Source organism: Pseudochaenichthys georgianus, chromosome 16 (genome assembly GCF_902827115.2).
Source record: "Pseudochaenichthys georgianus chromosome 16, fPseGeo1.2, whole genome shotgun sequence".
NCBI lineage: Eukaryota > Metazoa > Chordata > Actinopteri > Perciformes > Channichthyidae > Pseudochaenichthys > Pseudochaenichthys georgianus.
This window is the reverse complement of record NC_047518.2, coordinates 6806990-6827954: the sequence shown is the minus strand read 5'-3', so window position 1 is coordinate 6827954 and position 20965 is coordinate 6806990. Positions and strand designations below refer to the sequence as shown.

Genomic DNA, 20965 nt, shown 5'->3' with positions numbered 1-20965 from the left:
TTAAATCATCAAATCGATAATGTCGAGTTATCACATTTTGATTTAGTCAGGACAGTCCTGATATATAATATTAATGTAGAATTTTTACCTAAAAATTACAGTAATGGCAGATTTTCCATATTATGATTAAGATCACAAACAACTTCCTGAAATACTACAAATTACTTGAGGTCCACGTTTAGTTCTGTTTAGGGCCAGTAAAATATATAAGACCTTATGATAAATAGGATGAAATTTAAAAGAAAAAGGAAATGTTGCCATTATCTGAATCACGCTAGGAAAACAAAAACGATGATCATTTATCAGTCAATGTATTTATAGCTCAGCCTTTAAAGCTTCTCAGTCTGGCAGAGGCAATCATCTATGTTGTATTAAAATAATCAAATTAACTCTCTAAATGACTTGGTTGAATATTTATTGGTAAGCGGATTAAAAACAATGGCGTTCAAGTCACTTGAAATATTGCCTTCAAAAGATCAGAGAGCATCATAAGCATTATAGTAAAGTAGGTCTGTACTTTATTATAATACCTATTATGCTCCCTGATCCTTATGAAAGCACAACAACGTTGCAGTTTGGTTCTTTAAGTGGACAATTGTATTGCTTTTCACAATATGAATATTAAGTAGATTTTAAAGATTCACTTTAATTCATTACAATTCTTAAGCTGCAAAATGGCTGCTGTAGCATGTCAGCAGAACACAGAGTCACTTTCTTATAATGAACACAGAGAATCAACTTGAAATAAAGCATACCGTCAGGAAAATGCAGTCTATAAGTAACTCGTCAAAGACTCTAAGTGCTTCTTACCTGTATGTTGAGTGAAATGCTGATGAGGACGTTCCCACATATGGAGATAATGATTCCCAGGAGATAGGTCTGTGGGAACAAACAGTAATCAGGCAAGATTAGGTAACATTCTACTTGTCACACAACAACTCCAAACACCCCATAGTACTCCCTGCAAGGTTTCACTCCAGCTGTCACATCTGTCATTTCCAAGACAACCACAGAGACTATTGTTCCAATAGGCACTTTCACACCAGAGTACTTTTCCCAGGAATAGTTCCGATAGTTCCTGGGATTTTGCGTTAACACCAAAAAGATCTGGAACTAGAACTTTTTTTTCCGAACCTTTTCACCCCGTAAAACTAAACTAAATGTTTTCGTGAAGCCGCCATTTTATTTGCTTGCATTAGCATTATTAGCATTAGCCCAGCGCACCAACAGAGATAGACTAACTTATGGCAACACAAAAGAAAACATGGGAGCGGTGGAGATGAGGAGGTGTCGGCGCTTCTGGCGATTTACTCGGAAGGCTTCAGTAGAAGCGGCCTGCCAGTAAACCCAAAGCAGAAGAAGAAGAAGAAGAAGAAGAAGAAGAAGAAGAAGAAGAAGAAGAGACGCCAGCCGCTCCCTCAGGGACTTTTTCCGGCGTTAACGCGATTTAACGTGTAAAAAAGTTCCAGGACATTTTTTTTTTTCGGGGAAAAGTTCCGGGAACTATTCCTTGGAAAAGTACTTTGTGTTAAAGTGCCTATTGCTGCTTTGTTCGAAGGCACAGTGTGTGTGTGTGTGTGTGTGTGTGTGTGTGTGTGTGTCTTTCTAATTCAGATGCTTAAAAGGTTCTTAATATAGAAATGTTTATTCTCACACTCACATGCAGTAAAGAGCAGCAAACAAACACACCTCCCACCTAGGGATGGGTACAGAGCCCTGGTATTAAACGGGCCCCGGGGCTGAATTATTAAAGACCGTGGTACCGTTAAGCTCCGACGTTAGCGGTCTTTTTATCGGTACTGGAGACATGTAAAAAATATGTCATATGTATTAAAACTACACAAAACATTATATTGCAGTTTTAGTGTCGCCAACTCCGTGCGTGCGTGCGAGAGAGAGAGAGAGAGAGAGAGAGAGAGAGAGAGAGAGAGAGAGAGAGAGAGAGAGAGAGAGAGATTCACAGAGTCTTCACACAGTAACTGCAATTTGAAGTGTGAGGAGGGAATAATCTTATTTACTGGAGTAAATTAAGCATGCCAGCAAATATATTTATAAAATGAAATGTAATTCTTTTTAATTTGTTTGTTGTCCAATGTTTGGGGAACAGAGCGAGAACCAACCTGATCTCACCAGAATGCGTGACTCCACCACGACTTCTTAACACCACAATGCGTAGTGGAGTCACAAACGTTGTTACATTTACGTGTCGGCACCACGCAAACAACCCCAATGTAAAGTGAATGAGGCTCCTTTGTCGTGGTGCACACACAAATTTCTACAACATCCCGCAGTGAGCTTTTATTCTATACAACGTTTTTTTAAATCTACTTTATAGCTTGTAGTAACTCACGGGAGGCTTCTTTTATTTTATTTGTATTCATAATAATTAAAAAATTTCGTTAGAATGTAAAAATGACATTAGTTACGAATTTGTGTTCTCAAAAAACAGTGCTTTGTGTGTAATGCAACTGTGATTTTTATTAAATTAGTTAGTTTTTAAGGAAGGCCAGAGCTTCAGCTGTGTCAAATAGATTGTTCCCTTTAGATAACGTTACTTAAAAGATAATGATCATGTCCCCTGTATTGTATTACGAGCGTCCATTCCCATTGGATAACGGGGAGTTTTACACCCGGAAGTAAGTATTCTCCTTACTGTCGATTGATTTTACAGTGATATCTGCACTACTCATCGACTAAAAAACACCAGATTATCCTTGTTAATTACACAACATTGATTGGTTTGAATTGTGTACAATGCTTTTGTATTTTCCCCCTTCAATTCGGAGAAACAACGATTTTTTCGGAGTTTTTGGATGGCAGAAGACACTACACTACCCAGAATCCTCAGCTATCGTTTGGGACTACACCATGTGCTTAGCTTGACAAACCCCGTGATCAGTCCTCAAGCTCTTTGATTGGTTGACCTCCAACTGCATTCCATATTAAAAAAAAGTTTCGTAAAAGAGAAAATCATACTTTATTCAGCAGTGCTTGCTTTACTCTTTGAAAGTCATCAAATGAATGTATTGTAATAAATGGTTTGGCTGCATTAAATATTACACATCTGTCGTAGTTCTTTATTTATCTACAGAGATCGGGCTCAGAATAGACCGGAAACTATTCTTTTACTGTTCTGTTTTAAATTTCACAATAAATTAGTAGTCATATTTTGTTTTGATATTATTGTTTTTTATTAACTACTAGACCGCTGGGTCATGTTAAGACCATCTTTTCTGTGTTGCTGTGGGGTTTTTCCATCGCTTTTGTGTTACAAATATCAAAACAATAACAAAATAATATTCGTCGTAAACTAAACCAGAAACAGCAGTATATCTTATTTTGTTAACACTGTAAACTTTACAGCTTTTTAACCCAAACCACCTACTGGTTTGGGCACATTATTGCACGTTAGTAATTGCAATGCAGGAAGATTGTGTTGCTTTTTAACGACTGTTTAAAATGCCTTTTTCTTAATGTCTTTCATTTTTGTAAAGCACTTTTGAATGTGTTATATTTTATGAAAACATTTAAATATTAAGAGTACATACAAAATAGTGGGAAAGTAGAAGGTCAATGATATAAATATAGAATAGAAAATATCAAGAAGATACTCAAATGATATCTAGAATAAAACAGTTTAGTGCCTGATAGGAGGATGTGCTAACTAATAAGGCTTTATTTAAACATTAAAGAATACTTTAGGTGAAGGTCTTCTTTTAAATAGGAAAAAAGCTTTGGGGGTATCTAAATATTAAACCTGACAAAGTCTAAATTGCATGGTTTGTTTTGGAACTTGACAATCAACTTTCCTGCAATGTTAACTATGTTGAAGCACTTATTTTAACTGATATTATACACATTAATTATAATCTTATGTATGTAGATAGTATAAGAAATGTGCAGAATACGACAGTGTAATTGTGGAAGTATACACACATATTGATAGATGTCTTGTAATGCACTGTTGAGGAACCTGTGACTCAAGTTTTTCATTCATTACATAACTACACTGTTGTGTATATGATATGTCAATAAACCTTAGAAAATCTTGAAATCTTGAAAGGGATGTGCAAAATAGCAATTATATACAGTCTTTAATGAACTATTAGAGAATAACGAGTAATGAATATGCTTTAAACGGATCTGCAGATAAATATGTAGTCTTCTCAAGCACCAACTATCAAATATCTCGCCTGATTGTTGGCACTTGACAATCACCTTCACTGAATTTCACTCAGGTGTAACTAAAGTCTGATTTAAGGGTTGTTTATATTTCACATCATTAATCCAAATCTGTAAAGTAACTAAAATAAATGTAGTGGAGTAAAAATACCAGGTTAACCTTAAAGAAAGCCCTCAGGATTATAAAAGACCCCCATCACCCCAGCCACAAACTGTTCTGTCTGCTGCCGTCTGGCAGGCGGTACCGCAGCATCCGGACTAAAACCACCAGACACAGAGACAGCTTCATCCCACAGGCTATACGATTATTAAACACCTGAATTTAGAAACAACATCCATAACATTCATCTGGCTGCTACTTAGAAATTATTTATCTAATATATCATATTCCAATCACTTGTAGACTCTTATTGCACTATTTCACTATTTTTTCTGTGTAGGCCTATCTGTTTTATTGAGTAGCACTGTTAGAGGAGCCTGTGACCTAAGGGGGGATTCCTGTTTTGAATAGTGTGCCGTCGATGGGTTTCATTCCATTTCAAAGTCCTTTTTGACGCTCTGTGTAAACTTCGCACACTGCCACTCCAACATCCAATCACAGAGGTTGAGGACTGATCACGGGTTTGTCAAGCTAAGCACATGGTGTAGTCCCAAACGATAGCTGAGGATTCTGGGTAGTGTAGTGTCTTCGGCCATCCTAAAACTCCGAAAAAACATTTGTTTCTACGAATCGAAGGGGAAAAATACAAAAGCATTGCACACAATTCAAACCAATCAATGTTGTGTAATTAACAAGGATAATCTGGTGTTTTTTAGTCGATGAGTAGTGCAGATATCACTGTAAAATCAATCGACAGTAAGGAGAATACTTACTTCCGGGTGTACAATTCTCCGTTATCCAATGGGAATGGACGCTCGTAATACAATACAGGGGACATGATCATTATCTTTTAAAAAACGTTAACTAAAGGGAACAATCTATTTGACACAGCTGAAGCTCTGGCCTTCCTTAAAAACTAACTAATTTAATAAAAATCACAGTTGCATTACACACAATGCACTGTTTTTTGAGAACACAAATTCGTAACCAGTGGCGGGCCGTGACTTTTATACCTAGGCCCTCTGACCCCCCTTCCCTCGAAAAAAAAGAAGAGATATTACGTCTCAACGTAGACTTCAGCGGAATATCAAAACAGTGGGCCGGGGTGCAAAACGCATCAATGACAACCACACAAAACAACACCATTTATATAAACACCTATCATGACAGGGCACCCACAGCCAAGTAGCAACTACAAATGAATTAAGTCCGCACGCGGCCCGCATTGAAAAAAAGCCTACCTTTGATGATAAATCACTGAAACACAAAGTCCATCCTCCTGTCCTTTTGGATGAAGCACTTGATGGCGGGTCATTCAGCTGATCCTTTGCCACTCCAGTTTATCATTGTAACTCAATCTTGAAAATGACTCGGTTAATAATTTCGCAACGATGTCATCACTATCACTGAAGTGAGCCATCATGAACGAACTTATGCTAATCATAAATCTATCAATCATAAATCTATCGATTAGATTTAATAAAAACATAAATAAAAGTAGGATAGACATGTGGATATTATCCGGCTGAACAAAACGTGCATTTATCTAACAGGTTCGTTTTCCACAGACCTTATTTCGAGCTATTTTCCAAAATCCTATGGAGAAATCCCACTGCTTTCTGTCGAGGGAATCCGAGCGAAGCTTACTTCCGGGTTTTAGGACGCGTCACTGCACCACTTGCATAGACTTCACAGCGGGCGGAACCTGTCATAAAGTCCGCGAAAATAAAGGCCGCCCATTTAGAGGGAAGATATGATTGGTCAATCGTACTGTCATTTGACATTACTCTCTCATTGAGTTACTATAGCGGGCCCTCTGTGAATGTAGAGAGGGACCAACAAGCACTCCCGTCTTCACAGAACTCGCAGAGACGGCATTTAACCCTTCACATTCCAACAGAAACTGAACAGGCAGATTCGAAGGATTTATTTCTTTGGAAATATTATTTTAAATACAATTAAATCAAGTTATTTTGGTAAAACTAATGAAAAATGTAACAACAAAAAAATATAAAAAATAATATTTAAAAAAAAAAATGTTTTTTTTTTAATGTTTTCAAATATTATTTTTTAGAATATCTTAGGCCCTCACATAAAAATTATTATGAATACAAATAAAATAAAAGAAGCCTCCCGTGAGTTACTACAAGCTATAAAGTAGATTTAAAAAAACGTTTTATAGAATAAAAGCTCACTGCGGGACGTTGTAGAAATGCGTGTGTGCACCACGACAAAGGAGCCTCATTCACTTTACATTGGGGTTGTTTGCGTGGTGCCGACACGTAAATGTAACAAAGTTCGTGACTCCACCACGCATTGTGGTGTTAAGAAGTCGTGGTGGAGTCACGCATTCTGGTGAGATCAGGTTGGCGAGAACATGCATGTGCCTGTGGTCCCAGCAGGGACCGAACCAGCCAAATGTTTTACCAAACAGTGAGATGAGGGGAAATACACAGGGAGAGAGCTTCCGCACTGCCCAAGAAGAGCAAACACAGCCGTGAGGCGGGGTTACTGGGAGGGCTTTGGCTTGCGGCTTACATTACACACTTTACCTAAGGTAAGCAAGAAACTCCACACAACAAAGCTATCGTTTTTGCAATCTATTTTTTTTACACTTTTAAGATTTCACAATAAATAACAATTTGAAAAGCCTCAATGTCCTGAAAGAGCTGAATAATGTAATAGTTGAATGGTTTCTGTAGCTGAAAGTAGGCTGAAGGAGTTACATATTAAATGTAAGTAGTAGTGAATGAATGTGTATTACGAAGAGAAAATAAAGTAAAAAGGCTTTGAAAAGAGGCAGAATATTTTAACTGCAAACTTTTTAACTAACTTGATGGCGAGTGATCCGTCACCTTGGCAACGGCATAATACGGTTAGATGTGTTGATGGCTGCATCGTTACCAAACCTGTGAAGTTTTGAGAAAACCGTGTTTCATGGTGAGCATTGTGAGAAGTTTTCCCTACAATTCAAGCATAAAATGATGTCCCAGGAGTGTAGGGTTTGGGAATCATGGCAGTTTAAAAAGAAAAATGTAAGGAGAATTTCAAGCTGTGACATCACGCACTCTAAGCCTTAACGAGCTGCGCAATACTGTTAAAATCTGAAGAAAGTGTCTTTACCAAGCTCCAAACTAAGTTAAATATCTCAAAAAGTTTAAAAGATATCAGAAATCTGAGAAAAAAGTTTTATAACTGAGGGTCTTGTGATCATTTTAAAGTTGGAATGAAGTCTCTAACTGAAAGTATGTGGAAGGAGTAGCATTTGGCGCAAGGTGTAGGTAAAAGAGAATTTGAAGGCCATCCAATTGGTTGTACTTTTTACAGTATTACGGCTTCTACAGATGACATTTTTGTATGGATTTTTTGTCAAAGCACTTAAGATATTCATTGCTATCGGGATGTTAAGAGCATTCCATGGAATATAACAAAAAGTGTATCTCGAGCCGGTTTCTGAAACTTACCTACCCCACCTTTAATACACATTCATTCACTACTACTTACATTTAATATCTAACTCCTTCACTTTCAGCTACAGAAACCATTCAGCTGTTTCAGGACATTTTTCAGGATATATTTCAGGACATACATTTTGTTGTTTATACCTTTTTAAAACCTTTTCTTTCAAATATTAAGCTTCTTCACAATTGTTCCATGCCTGTCAGCCTTCCATCGGGGCACACATTTATCTCGTGCCCTCATTGGTCATGTGCGCGTTCGTAAAGTAAAGTAAAGTAAACTTGCATTTCACAAGAAAGTAAGATCTTATTTCCTATATCAACATATATGCCTATGATTATATATATATATTTTCATATATCTCTATCTATTATCTACATATATGTGTATACATATATTTATATATTATATTATTTGTGATTTATATTTTTTTTATATATATATTATATTATTATACTTTAGCTTGTTAATTTCGCAAGCATTAGGGATCAATACAGTTTTGTGTTATCCTATTATAATGATAATATATTTTTGTATTATAATTGTTTTTTATTAATCTTGAATTTGCAATAATAATTATTAGTCCGAAAAATGTAAAATTAAGAAAATAATATTTCCCTCTGGAGGTGTATTGTAGTAGAAATAAAACAGGAAATGGTATTTCTCAAGTATGCACAAGCGCCATTGTAAAGTAATTAATCAAATCTATTACATTTTAATTGAGATGTTTTTACATCATTGAAAGAACTTCACTTAGCTATGTGAGTATAGTGTTATAACAACTACACAAAGTACTGTCAATAATGTTTAAATACAGTATGCTGTGGTGGTCCTTGCATTTCTAATCTGAAGATAAATTGTGAGGACAGACAAGAATCATTTGGCAGTCATTTGTCAGACAAAACTATTTATTTTAAAATAAATAACGTAGCATATTAAAAAATAAAGAACACTTATTTAAAAATGCAAATGGTAGTACAATAACTTGTTTGCTTTTTATAATTTTCTGGAATGAAAAAAGAACACATTTTTCAATCGATTTGGCGGTGTAATAACTATTGTGTTCCAGTAATCAAACCATCCTGTCAAGTCACACTGCCCTCAGGAGAGTTGAAGAAGGTGCAGAAAGCCTCCCTGACATTACAGGCATCTCTTGATGGCCTGTTTCCTCCCATGTTTCTCATCGGTGCCATCTGTCTACCCTTCTGCTCTTCCTCATCTAAAAACCTCTGGTTTTCACTAGGGGCCAGCAGGAAGTTGTGAAGGATGCATCCAGCCACCACTAGGGTGTCCACGTTTTTCGGGTGCAGCTTGATACGGCGATGGAAGATTCTACACCTGGAGGCCAGAATGCCGAAAGCATTTTCCACCACCATCCTTGCTCTGGAAAGTCTGTAGTTGAACATCCTCTTTTGATGAGTGAGGTTCTTTCCGGGGTATGGTCTCATGAGGTATGGCTCGAGTGGGAAAGCTGCGTCATCCACCATGACGAATGGCATCTCACCGAGGTGAGCAGCACCAGGTAGAGAGGTTCTAGTTGGAAGAGTTTTGGTCTCCATTCCTTTCCCCAAATCCGATCCGGCATACTTCCCACCATCACTTGTTCTTCCGAAGTCCCCCACTTGAATGACTCTGAACCTGTAGTCAGCATCAACAAGTGCCATAAGCACTATGGAAAATGTCTTCTTGTAGTTGAAGTATTGACAGTGGTGGTGCTTGGATGACAATATGTTTTACATCTATTGCTCACAGGCAATTTGGGAAATTCCATTTTTCCCAGAAGCCTTGTGCGACCTCCTTCCATGTGTCTTCTGTTGGCCTGGGTAGGAACCTCTCCATCCTCATGTTCTCAATGGCTGCACACACCAAATGGACAGAGTTTGTCACAGTAGTGCATTCTAGCCGATAGCTGAATGCTAGGCTGACCAGTGAGTCCCCGGAAGCCAAGTATCTGTGAAGGGAAAAACAAGCAAAGAAAAATGTGTGAAATAATTGTATTCATCTGAATCCATTCTTTATTTCAGTCGACGTTTGCAAGGCAAGATGGAAGACCCTCAGGGATGCCTTTGTGAAAAAAATCTCTCCCAAGTGGATCAGCAGGTGTCTGCCCTATATACAGCCAAGGAGGTATGTATGCAAATATTTAAATTTACATAATTTTGCAGGAAATTAATGAAGTCTTTCACAATAACAACTTTGTAATTTGTCATGATGTATTGCAAAGGGTATGAAAGAGTTTATATTAAATTACTTAAATATGTTCCTATTGCATAAATTCTTTTCATATAGTTCAAAAAGCAGCCTGAGCAATCCTTCACCGGTGAACATGGAAGACATGGAGAGATCCTGTACACCACTGCTATCAGGAACAGATCAACTTTCCAGAATTACATCTGCATCTCCAGCCCCACTACATCCAAACCCACCACCTCCAGCCCCATCACCTCTGGTACCCACAACCTCTGGGGAGGCAAGGCCCTCTAGGTCCCATAGCCCCAGTGATCCCATTTCTGCAGCAGCAGCCCAGCGTTCCACACAGGATGCAAGGAGGAGGCCACAGAGCAGAGAGATCGGAGAGCAACTAATGGAAGAGTCCTACCACTTTGCTCTCAGTCTTGTGCCTATTTTGAAAAGACTGGACAAAGACAGGAGACATCAGGCCAAACAAAATATTTTATTCCATAACCTGGAAAATACACAGCACCAACATTGGCAACAATTGACCATCCCCCCCATGTCACAACATTCCACTCACACCTCCAGGCCAATAGCCTTTCGGCCAAGTGTACCCCAGCCACCACAAGGCCCATCAACACCTATAGGGCCATTAACATAAATGCTTTCCTCCAGCAGTGGCTCAACATGGCAGGACCTGGGGGGTCTTATTATGAAGAGTTATAGTTACTGTTAATTGTGTTTGTTGTATGTAGTTAATTTGTTGTGTTAATTGTTGTACATTTAAACAGCTATTTTATGTTTCGGTTTCAAATGTTTTTTGGGTGACATTTTTATAATTAAAACGTTTATTAAACTTGTGGTCAGTGATTTATTGTCTGTGAAATGTGCTTCTTACCTCAATGCAACAGCCAGTCTCTGCTTGGGTTCGATGGCAGCCCTGTAATGTGTCGATTTTCTGGTCAGTTCAGGGCCGAGGAGGGACAGAAGTTCATCCATCTGCTCTGCACTCATCCTAAAATATCGATGATGTCGTTTGCTGTCCAGCCTCAGCTCAGCCACAGAGCTGCTCACACAGCTCAGTCTCCTTTGCTGGTTGAGGGGGTGCACCCAAAACCGGTTCCTTCTCCTCCCCCATCCCTCCTCTGTAGTCTTTCCAGTAGGAGAATAAAGGCCAGCGTTCTCGTTCGGTTTACAGGCACTGCGTGTAAATTATATAGAATAATTATGATGATGAATGCATTTTTTTTTACCACTAAAATACAGCAACACATCTTTGATTAATGTTGTTTATAACTGGACTATTACAATTATTATTAACTATGTCTGTATTCTACAACACAACAAAATAGGAAATAACAACAATATACACAATTTAAACAGACACACAAATAAACTATTTAACTACGTAGCCTACTTACTTTCTTGCCCAAATCGACAAGAACTGCGAGCCGGCATGTAAGACGCTCCGCTTCTGAAATGCTCCTGAAACGCGCCCGGTAGGGTATGACGCCGGAGAAGGCCGGACCAAAACCGTGGCGCAGCCGTGACGCGACGCAGACGGACACGGTGGAATCTAGGGGTGAGGGTCCAGAAGAACATCCAAGAGGGAAAGGAAAAGCTAATGATATGAGATTTAAGAGCAGTACAGGACATTCACTAAGAGACACTTATATTGTAACACAAAGACCTGCACACTGAATAGTTTTGTAGTCTAACAGGAACTTAATTGTTGTGTTGTTTTGTGTTTTATGTTGCACCTCAGAGACAGTGTGATTATTGTCAGGCCTATAAAGTTTGGCAAAAAAAAACTCAGCTGATCAAATGCATTGCCTCACTTTGAGCTTCACATCACCTGTGCCTTGTACTGCAGAGTTTGCAACGTCACAAATAAATGGGGCCAATCTTCAGTCAGATGTGAATATGTAATCTAACATTTTCATTAAGAATAACGGACAAAAGGAGTGCAAATACAAATAAAATTTATTGAAATGTGAACTAAAAGTTATCAAGCATGAACCATCACCATTTTTATATCCATCACAAAATAAAAACGAAATAATATACACAACTTACACACAATGTGAACCTGTTAATTGATTAAGTTTGACACATTTTGTCAAATAAAGTGACGGGCTAAAAAGTTCTGTAGGTGCAGCTGGTGCAGGTCCTCCTCCCTCAGGCCTGGTCCTCCTCGCAGAGAAATACCCTCAGCCCTCTCTGGCCAAACCAACAGAAAGGACGTTCATAAAGCTGAGGTTTCCCCCAAAGTATCTAATCATCCATACTGTGAATATGAGGGAAACAAATTCAAGCGCAAGTTCAATCAGGAAGACCCGTCTGTTACACGTCATTTCAATACTCTCTCCTCTCTCAATAAGTGATCGGGGTCGTCACTCCCCAGCTAACCAATCACTTCCCCCCCCCCCATTTTCACAAGCCTATCATTGCACCCGCTAACCCCTTTAAATCTGCTCTTCCCTCTCCGCCAGCTGTCATTTCAGGTGACAATGCGCAAAGAGCTTTTCAAGCAAAGCAGCGCTTCACTTAGCTCATTGCAACATCCGCTGGATTGGTCCGAGCTGCTAGTGATGGCTACCGGCGGCCAACAAGCCGCCTCGTGTAACAGCTGCGGGGCGCAGGGCCACACCTCCCCCTTCTGCCCTTCAGTACCTCTTAAGGACGTGCACTACACATGCTTCGTTTGGGGGGACTCTCGCAGGGTAAGCGAGTCGCAGTCTCGAGCCTCTCTTCAGTAGCGACTCTTCCCTGCACGAGATTATCCGCCATAGCGGCATGCTCAGATTTCCACTATTGCTTAAACATTTATTCCACATTCGTCCCTCCATCATCCTCATTTCAGATGATAGAAGTCAGTCTTAATCACTCAATCAGCTTATCAGCATCTATGACTCATCCTGGCGTACTAAACTGCTAATTAAGCTAGACTATATCATGGGTTATGTTTCAGTATTTAACTAAGCGTACATCATTTTCTGCGTGCATCCTGCACTCCATTCATATTCTGGGTTCATGCTCACATGGCTCGTGTTAAGCCAGGTTATGATATTCATGCATCACGAATGCACGGCATGAATAGCCGGAGCTTGTGCGGGAGGTGGAGCGTTACCAGTTGGATCTGGTTGGGCTCACCTCTACGCACAGCGTTGGCTCTGGAACCTTACTTCTGGATAGGGGTTGGACTCTATTATTCTCCGGAGTTGCTCAAGGTGTGAGGCGCCGGGCGGGTGTGGGGATACTCACAAGTCCCCGGTTGGGTGCTTCATTGTTGGAGTTTACCCTAGTGGACGAGAGGGTCGCCTCCCTACGCCTGCGGGTTATGGGGGGGAAAACTCTGACTGTTGTGTGTGCTTATGCACCCAACAGCAGTTCAGAGTATACGGCCTTCTTGGAGACCCTGGAAAGAGTCCTGTATGGGGCTCCGGAAGGGGACTCTTTAGTCTTGCTGGGAGACTTCAACGCACATGTGGGCAATGATGGAGACACTTGGAGCGGCGTGATTGGGAGGAACGGCCCCCCTGATCTGATCTGGAGTGGTGGTTTGTTACTGGACTTCTGTGCTAGTCATGGATTGGCCATAACAAACACCATGTTCGAACATAAGGATGCTCATAAGTGTACGTGGTACCAGAGCACCCTAGGCAGAAGGTCCATGATCGTTTTCGTTATTGTATCATCGGACCTGAGGCCGTATGTTTTGGACACTCGGGTAAAGAGAGGGACGGAGTTGTCAACTGATCACCATCTGGTGGTGAGTTCGGTCGAGTGGTGGGGGAAGCCTCTGGATAGACCTGGTAAGCCCAAACGTGTAGTTCGGGTGAACTGGGAATGTCTGGAGGAGGCCCAAGTTCAGGAGGCCTTCAACTCACACCTCCGGCGGAGCTTTTCAGGCATTCGTGTGGAGGTTGGGGACATTGAACCAGAGTGGTCGGTGTTCAAAGCCTCTATTGCCGAAACCGCAGCGGGGAGCTGTGGTCTCAAGGTCCTAGGTGCCTCAAGGGGCGGTAACCCTCGAACCTCCTGGTGGACACCGGTGGTCAGGGAAGCCGTCCGACTGAAGAAGGAGGCCTTCAGGGATCTGTTATCCCGGGGGACTCCCGAGGTAGTTGCAAGGTACCGACAGGCCCGAAGGGCGGCAGCAGCCTCATCCGTGGCCGAGGCAAAGCAGCGGGTGTGGGAGAAGTTCGGAGAAGACATGGAGAAGGACTTTCGGGCGGCACCAAAGTTGTTCTGGAAAACTGTCCCACACCTCAGGAGGGGGAAGCAGGGAACCATCCAAGCTGTGTACAGTAAGGATGGGACGTTGTTGACCTCAACTGATGGAGTGTTAGGGCGTTGGAAAGAACACTTTGAGGAACTCCTGAACCCGACAACTACGCCCTCTATGTTAGAGGCAGAGCTGGAGGATGACGGGGGATCAACACCAATCTCCCGGGGCGAGGTCACTGACGTCGTTAAACAACTCCACAGTGGCAAAGCCCCGGGGGTGGATGAGATCCGCCCAGAAATGCTGAAGGCTCTGGGTATGTGCCAATTACAGAGGCATCACACTACTCAGCCTCCCCGGGAAAGTTTACTCCAAGGTACTCGAGGGGAGGGTCAGGCCGATTGTTGAACCTCAGATTGAGGAGGAACAATGCGGATTCCGTCCTGGTCGTGGAACGACGGATCAGCTATTTACTCTCGCAAGGATCCTGGAGGGGGCCTGGGAGTACGCTTATCCGGTCTACATATGTTTTGTAGACTTGGAGAACGCGTATAATAATTCCTTACATTTATTATACATGCATCATACATGCAATGGTCATGTACTGTGGACAATACCCACAGGGGCAAGTTCAGATGAAGTGTCTTGCCCAAGGACACAACGGCTTTACAGACGCAGCAGCAGCGGGTTTCACCCCTTGATCTGATGATCATTGCACAGCGCACTGCGCCACACCGTCCATCTTCACGCCTCGAAGTCATCGAGGCGCTTTTACAAGTACACATTAGTATCATACATGTACTGTGGACAATACCCACAGGAGCAAATGCGGGTGAACTGTCTTGCCCAAGGACACAACGGCCTGACGCAGTGGCGGCAGGAGCGGGTTTCGAACTGGAGTTCCCCAGCACCCCCCTTGATCTGATGATCAGATGCACAGACCACTGCGCCACCCGTCCCATATGACCGAGTTCCCAGGGAGTTACTGTGGGAGGTGCTGCGGGAATATGGGGTGAGGGGGTCTCTACGCAGGGCCATCCAATCTCTGTACTCCCAAAGCGAGAGCTGTATCCGGGTCCTCTGCAGTAAGTCGGACCCATTTCCGGTGAGGGTTGGCCTCCGCCAGGGCTGCGCTTTGTCACCAATCCTGTTTGTAATATACATGGGTCGGATTTCGAGGCGTAGTCATGGGGGAGGGGGTCTGCAGTTCGGTGGACTAAGGATTGCACCACTGCTTTTTGCAGATGATGTGGTTCTGATGGCTTCATCGGTCTGCGACCTTCAGCACTCACTAGATCGGTTCGCAACCGAGTGTGAAGCAGCTGGGATGAGGATCTCCAAGTAGGGAATGAGTTCTTACCCCAAATGAAGGAGTTCAAGTATCTCTGGGTCTTGTTCTCGAATGAGGGAACAATGGAGCGTGAGATGGGCCGGAGAATCGGAGCAGCGGGAGCGGTACTGCAGTCGCTTTACCGCACCGTTGTGACGAAAAGGGAGCCGAGCCAGAAGGCAAAGCTCTCGGTTTACCGGGCCATTTTCGTTCCTACCCTCACCTACGGTCATGAAGGATGGGTCATGACCGAAAGAACGAGATCGCGGATACAAGCGGCCAAGATGGGTTTTCTCCGCAGGGTGGCTGGTGTCTCCCTTAGGGATAAGGTGAGAAGTTCGGTCATCCGGGAGGGACTCGGAGTTGAGCTGCTCCTCCTTCCCTTCGAAAGGAGTCAGTTGAGGTGGTTCGGGCACCTAGTTAGGATGCCACCTGGGCGCCTCCCTAGGGAGGTGTTCCAGGCACGTCCAGCTGGGAAGAGACCAAGGGGTAGACCTAGGACCAGGTGGAGGGATTATATCTCTTCGCTGGCCTGGGAGCGCCTTGGGATTCCCCAGTCAGAGCTGGTTGATGTCACCAGGGGAAAGGAAGTTTGGGGCTCTCTGCTGGAACTGCTACCCCCGCGACCCGACCACGGATAAGCGGGAGAAGATGGATGGATGGAAATTAATGCGATATGGAAATCAACTTCTGGGGAGATTCAGGTCCATCTATTATCAAGCATTATTCTAAAAACACAACATATAAAGCATCAATGATCTGTGAAAAATAGGCTCAAACATGAGATACTATTGGTAAAGTCATTCAAGTAATTGAAATGGTGTAAATTATTTGTCTGTAGTATGGGACTGTGAGGTGGCTGCCATCCTTCTGCTTCTTCACCTGTTGCCGCCAACATCCAAGGGCAAGAAGTCACGAGTCAAGATTAGTGCAAATGATGCTGCTGGCCGCCTGGTGAAGTTCTTAAGGGTATGTTCTTCGAAACGTTTTTAATGTATATTTCCATTTAGAAAACAGATGTTTGATTGTAAAGATCTGATAGTAATTTGGAAGTGGCTTGACATGTTGCAGATTTTTTTTTAAATGTTCAGACCGGGTTGGTGTTACAACACGGGAGCAGCTTTTGTCCTAATTTGAAAGTAATCGTGAAAGGAGGAAAAAATAATTGTGCTCTTCCAGTCATTTGAAGATTTTAATCCTAATTCTTCTCCAAATTCCAAGTTCTATTCCTTGTGAGGAAAAGCATTGAGACCTTCCTCAAGGACACTGGCCCTGCTCAGCCGTTTCTCCTGTGTGTTGGAGAAAGAAACGACAGCATCCAACATTTCTACATCGTCATGGACCAAAAGGCCATTCCTTGTAAGACGCAGACTGGAGTTGCTGCCTTTGACGAGCTCTTCAAGGCACATTTTGCTTTTGCTGTGTCTTATGATGAAGCACTATGCAACTTCTACACATTCATCCAGACAACCGTGTATGGCATTGATGTTGGAAGTGTGAAGGAAAGTCCTCGAGTCAAGGAAATTAGAGCAAGACTTCTTCACAGTTCAGTTTGAAAGGCAGTCCTTTCTGACTTGAACTAATGTTCACATGTTACATTTGCAAGGTACACCACATAAACTGTTCAGTGTTATTTAGACATTTGAAGTTTCAGCATGGTTTGTACCCAGGAAGGTCTTTGCGTTTGCACTGTGGAGAGCTTGGATGTTTATTTGTGTTTTGCACATACTCTGGTTACAAGCGGCACCTATCTCGAGCACATGAACACAGTGTTGATCCAGATGTCGCCAGCCATGTTGAGTTTGAACCTGGAGCTTCTGTTGGAGCTTCTGTTTCACAGCCAGTTAATGTGGATTCTCCTGTGATGGTCACTACACACATCCCGATGGAGAAAAAGAAATTACTAGACATGTGCAGCTCAGTTATTGCTCAAGTACAAGCATCAGGAGTTCCTGAAAGTACTGTGCAATGTTTAGTTGGTTCGATGGAGGAACTGGTTAAGGACATCCATGCCCATGCAAAAGAAGCTGTTGTTGAATGTTTGTCATCTGAAGCATCTAAAGAAACCCTAGAAAAAGTTGAGAATTGTTTTGATCAGCTTGGGAATCCTTTTTCATGTCTTAACACAGAATCTAAACGGATGAGGCATTTTGAGGAGAAATGGAAAATAGTTCAACCTGTCGAGTATATTCTTGGTGTGCGTTTTGATACACGCAGAGATAAAACAACAGGACTATACAGGCAAGTTCCTGTCAATGATAAGTTCATGGGGTCTCTTTCATCTATGTTTCAGAACACGGAACTTTGTAACAGTTTTCAAAGAGCTAAACAACACCAGGAGGGCTTTTACAGAGATGTAAACGATGGCGCGTACTTCAGGAACCACTGTTTATTCTCACAACAAGAGCATGCTATGCAGATACAGCTCTACTATGATGATTTTGAGACCGCTAATCCATTAGGCTCAAAAAAGGGTGTGCACAAACTTGGCTGTGTTTATTTTATTTTGAGAAATTCCCTCCAAAGCTTAATTCTGTGTTGATGAACATTCATCTTGTATCTCTCTTTCACTCAGAAGACTTAAAGAAATATGGGTTTGACGCTATTCTAAAGCCACTTCTCGACGATTTAAAGATTTTAGAAGTTGAAGGAATGCAGGTGCCTTTTTCAACCACACCTGTGAAAGGTTCAGTGTTTCAGGTTACAGGTGACAACTTGGCTATACATGGCCTTTTTGGTTTTGTTGAATCATTTAGTGCAAAGTACTGTTGTCGTTTTTGTTTAACTGAAAAGGGAGAGATGCAATCAGTTTTCAGTGAAGATCATCCAGGTTTAACTTTACGTTCTAAAGCCCTTCATTCAGAACACTGTGCTGCCATTCAACAAAATCCTGCTTTGGCCTCAACATTTGGTGTTAAAAAAACCTGTCCACTCAATTCCCTACGGCTGTTCCATACTACAGACAACTACGCAGTAGATATAATGCATGATTTACTGGAAGGAGTGGTGCAGTATGAGTTGAAGCTTGTGTTTCAGTACCTGATAAGGAACTTTATATCCAGAAGTTCATTGTCAGAGAGAATCACGAGCTTCAATTATGGATTTACACAGAGGAAAAACAGGCCAAGTGGGCTAAACTGGATGATGATGGCAACAATCTTGGCCTTAATGCTGTTCAGTCCTGGTGTCTTTTGCGCAATACCCCATTGATGTTTGGAGATTTAGTTAGCAGGAATGATAGCTGCTGGAACTTGCTGCTCCTCTTAGTACAGATTGTGAACATTGTCTTTTCACCCATTGTAACCCATGGTATGACCTGCTATCTGAAACATCTTATTTTTGATCATCATACACTTTTTAAATCTCTGTTTCCAGAACGAAATTTGATTCCCAAGCACCACCATATGATACATTACCCAAGCTGTATTAGGAAGATTGGGCCACTAATACACATGTGGTGCATGAGGTTTGAAGGCAAGCACACATTTTTCAAAACGTCTGTAAAGAACTTTAAAAATATCACAAAAACACTGGCAAAGAGACATCAGAATCAGTTGGCTTTTCATTTTGAGAACTTTTATTTTATTTTAGTATCGAGGAGAAAAGCGATGTATTCACACTGATCTGTGTAGATGACCTGCCATACTACAGACCATATGATAGGCAATTTTCAAATGACACTGATGACCAAATGTTTATTGTCCCATACTGTAATTTTGTGTCACTCCATGCTGAACTGTTGTACGTTTATGAATGTAATTGTGGTGTACTTGCCATGTAATGCAAACTATTTTGTTAAATTTGTTGTCTTGTATTTTTTGTAAAGTGGGTTTTGGCTGGGAGGGATTGGATCTTCACAACATTCTACACTCTCAAGTGTTAATTTTTGTAACACCCAATAGTGTTACTAAATTGAGATCCAGTGTAGTCTGGTAGTGTTGATTCTTTAACACTGACACTAGTGTAGAGTAATATTAACACTACTATGTGTTGGCCAGTGTTGATTTTCAACTCGTTTCAGTGTTCCATTAACTACAGGGGAGTGTTAAAATATTAACACTTTCGAAAGTGTTATTTTTACACTGACAAGAGTGGACGCATATACACACTTTTCTGGTGTTAAAGTCAACACTCAGTGTTGAATTTAACACTGGCATTTTTGCTGTGTACCACTGGTCCATCACTCATCAGCTCCCTCTCCATCTTCACCCCAGCATTGGAATACACCATCTCAGCTCATCCTTAAAGCTAAAACCACCACCCGGTATTATACACACATGCATTTCCAAAGATTTGGACTACCTATGTTGTAAATGTATTATCTTTTCAATTTACACACGGCATCTATTGCACGTCTGTCCGTCCTGGGAGAGGGATCCCTCCTCTGTTGCTCTCCCTGAGGTTTCTCCCATTTTTACCTTTAAACTGTGGGTTTTCTCCGGAAGTTTTTCCTTGTACGATGTGAGGGTCTAAGGACAGAGGGTGTCGTATTGTCATACTGATATTCTGTACAAACTGTGAAGTCCACTGAGACAAATGTAACATTTGTGATATTGGCCTATATAAATAAACATTGATTGATTGACCTGTCAGCTTGATCCTCTACCCACCACCCTGGTCAAGGCTTGCCTACCAGCCATATCACCCATGATCACTGACATAATTAACTCCTCCCTCACCTCTGGAATTGTACCCACCTCCCTCAAACTGGCTGCATTCACTCCCATCCTCAAAAAACCCAGTACTGACCCGGCCGATCTAAACCACTACAGGCCCATCTCCAACCTACCCTTCATTTCCAAGACCCTTGAGAGGGTGGTTGCCGCACAGCTTCAGTCCCATCTTGACACAAACAACCTCCATGATCCCTTCCAATCTGGTTTCCGCCAGTACTGAAACAGCCCTGGTTAAAATCACTAACGACCTCACCATCATACCTCACTGACAGACAACAGTTTGTACAACTTGGTAATCACAAGTCACAAGAAAGTGCTATTTCACTGGGTTTCCCCCAGGGGTCAGTATTGGGTCCACTCCTATTCATCATATATCTCTTCCCCCTTGGCAAAATCCTCCATCACCATGAGGTACATTTTCACTGCTACGCCGACGACACACAGGTCTACATTTCCTCCAAACCCACCACTGCCCTGCCCCCAACCTCCCTCACCACCTGCCTTGAGGACATCAGGAGCTGGATGAGCAGGAACCTCCTGAAACTTGACAGTAACAAAACTGCACCATTTGTTGTGTTCCATCCACAACAAATTCACACAGATTGATGTGTGTATTTATTCATCTACTATTTCTTGGATCATTACTGTCAGTCCAAAACAGAGATATTTTGTTTTAGTAACATGTTTTTAAAACATCATCTCTTTTCCACTACACTATCTTGAATATTTTTGTTTTACATCACTACATTTATCTAACAGCTTTAACATTGTAAAGGTGTCACTTCGGACGGTAATTATGACAGCATGACCTACTG

General features: G+C 41.7%; 1 protein-coding gene and 1 pseudogene across 1 annotated transcript in view; both read right to left on the bottom strand.

Annotated features, from left to right (window-relative positions):
* The window catches only part of LOC117460443 (NIPA-like protein 2), a 56363-nt gene extending 55367 nt beyond the window's left edge, over positions 1-996 (bottom strand). Inside the window, exons 1-2 of the mRNA XM_034101849.2 lie at positions 988-996; positions 811-879 (exon numbers count right to left, since the gene is read on the bottom strand). Coding sequence (XP_033957740.1) covers positions 811-879; positions 988-996 — 78 coding nt within the window. The remainder of the gene's footprint in view (positions 1-810; positions 880-987) is intronic.
* Positions 997-8796: 7800 nt separating this feature from the next.
* Positions 8797-11374, bottom strand: LOC117460232 (uncharacterized; annotated as a pseudogene).
* Between the last annotated feature and the right edge of the window lie 9591 nt (positions 11375-20965).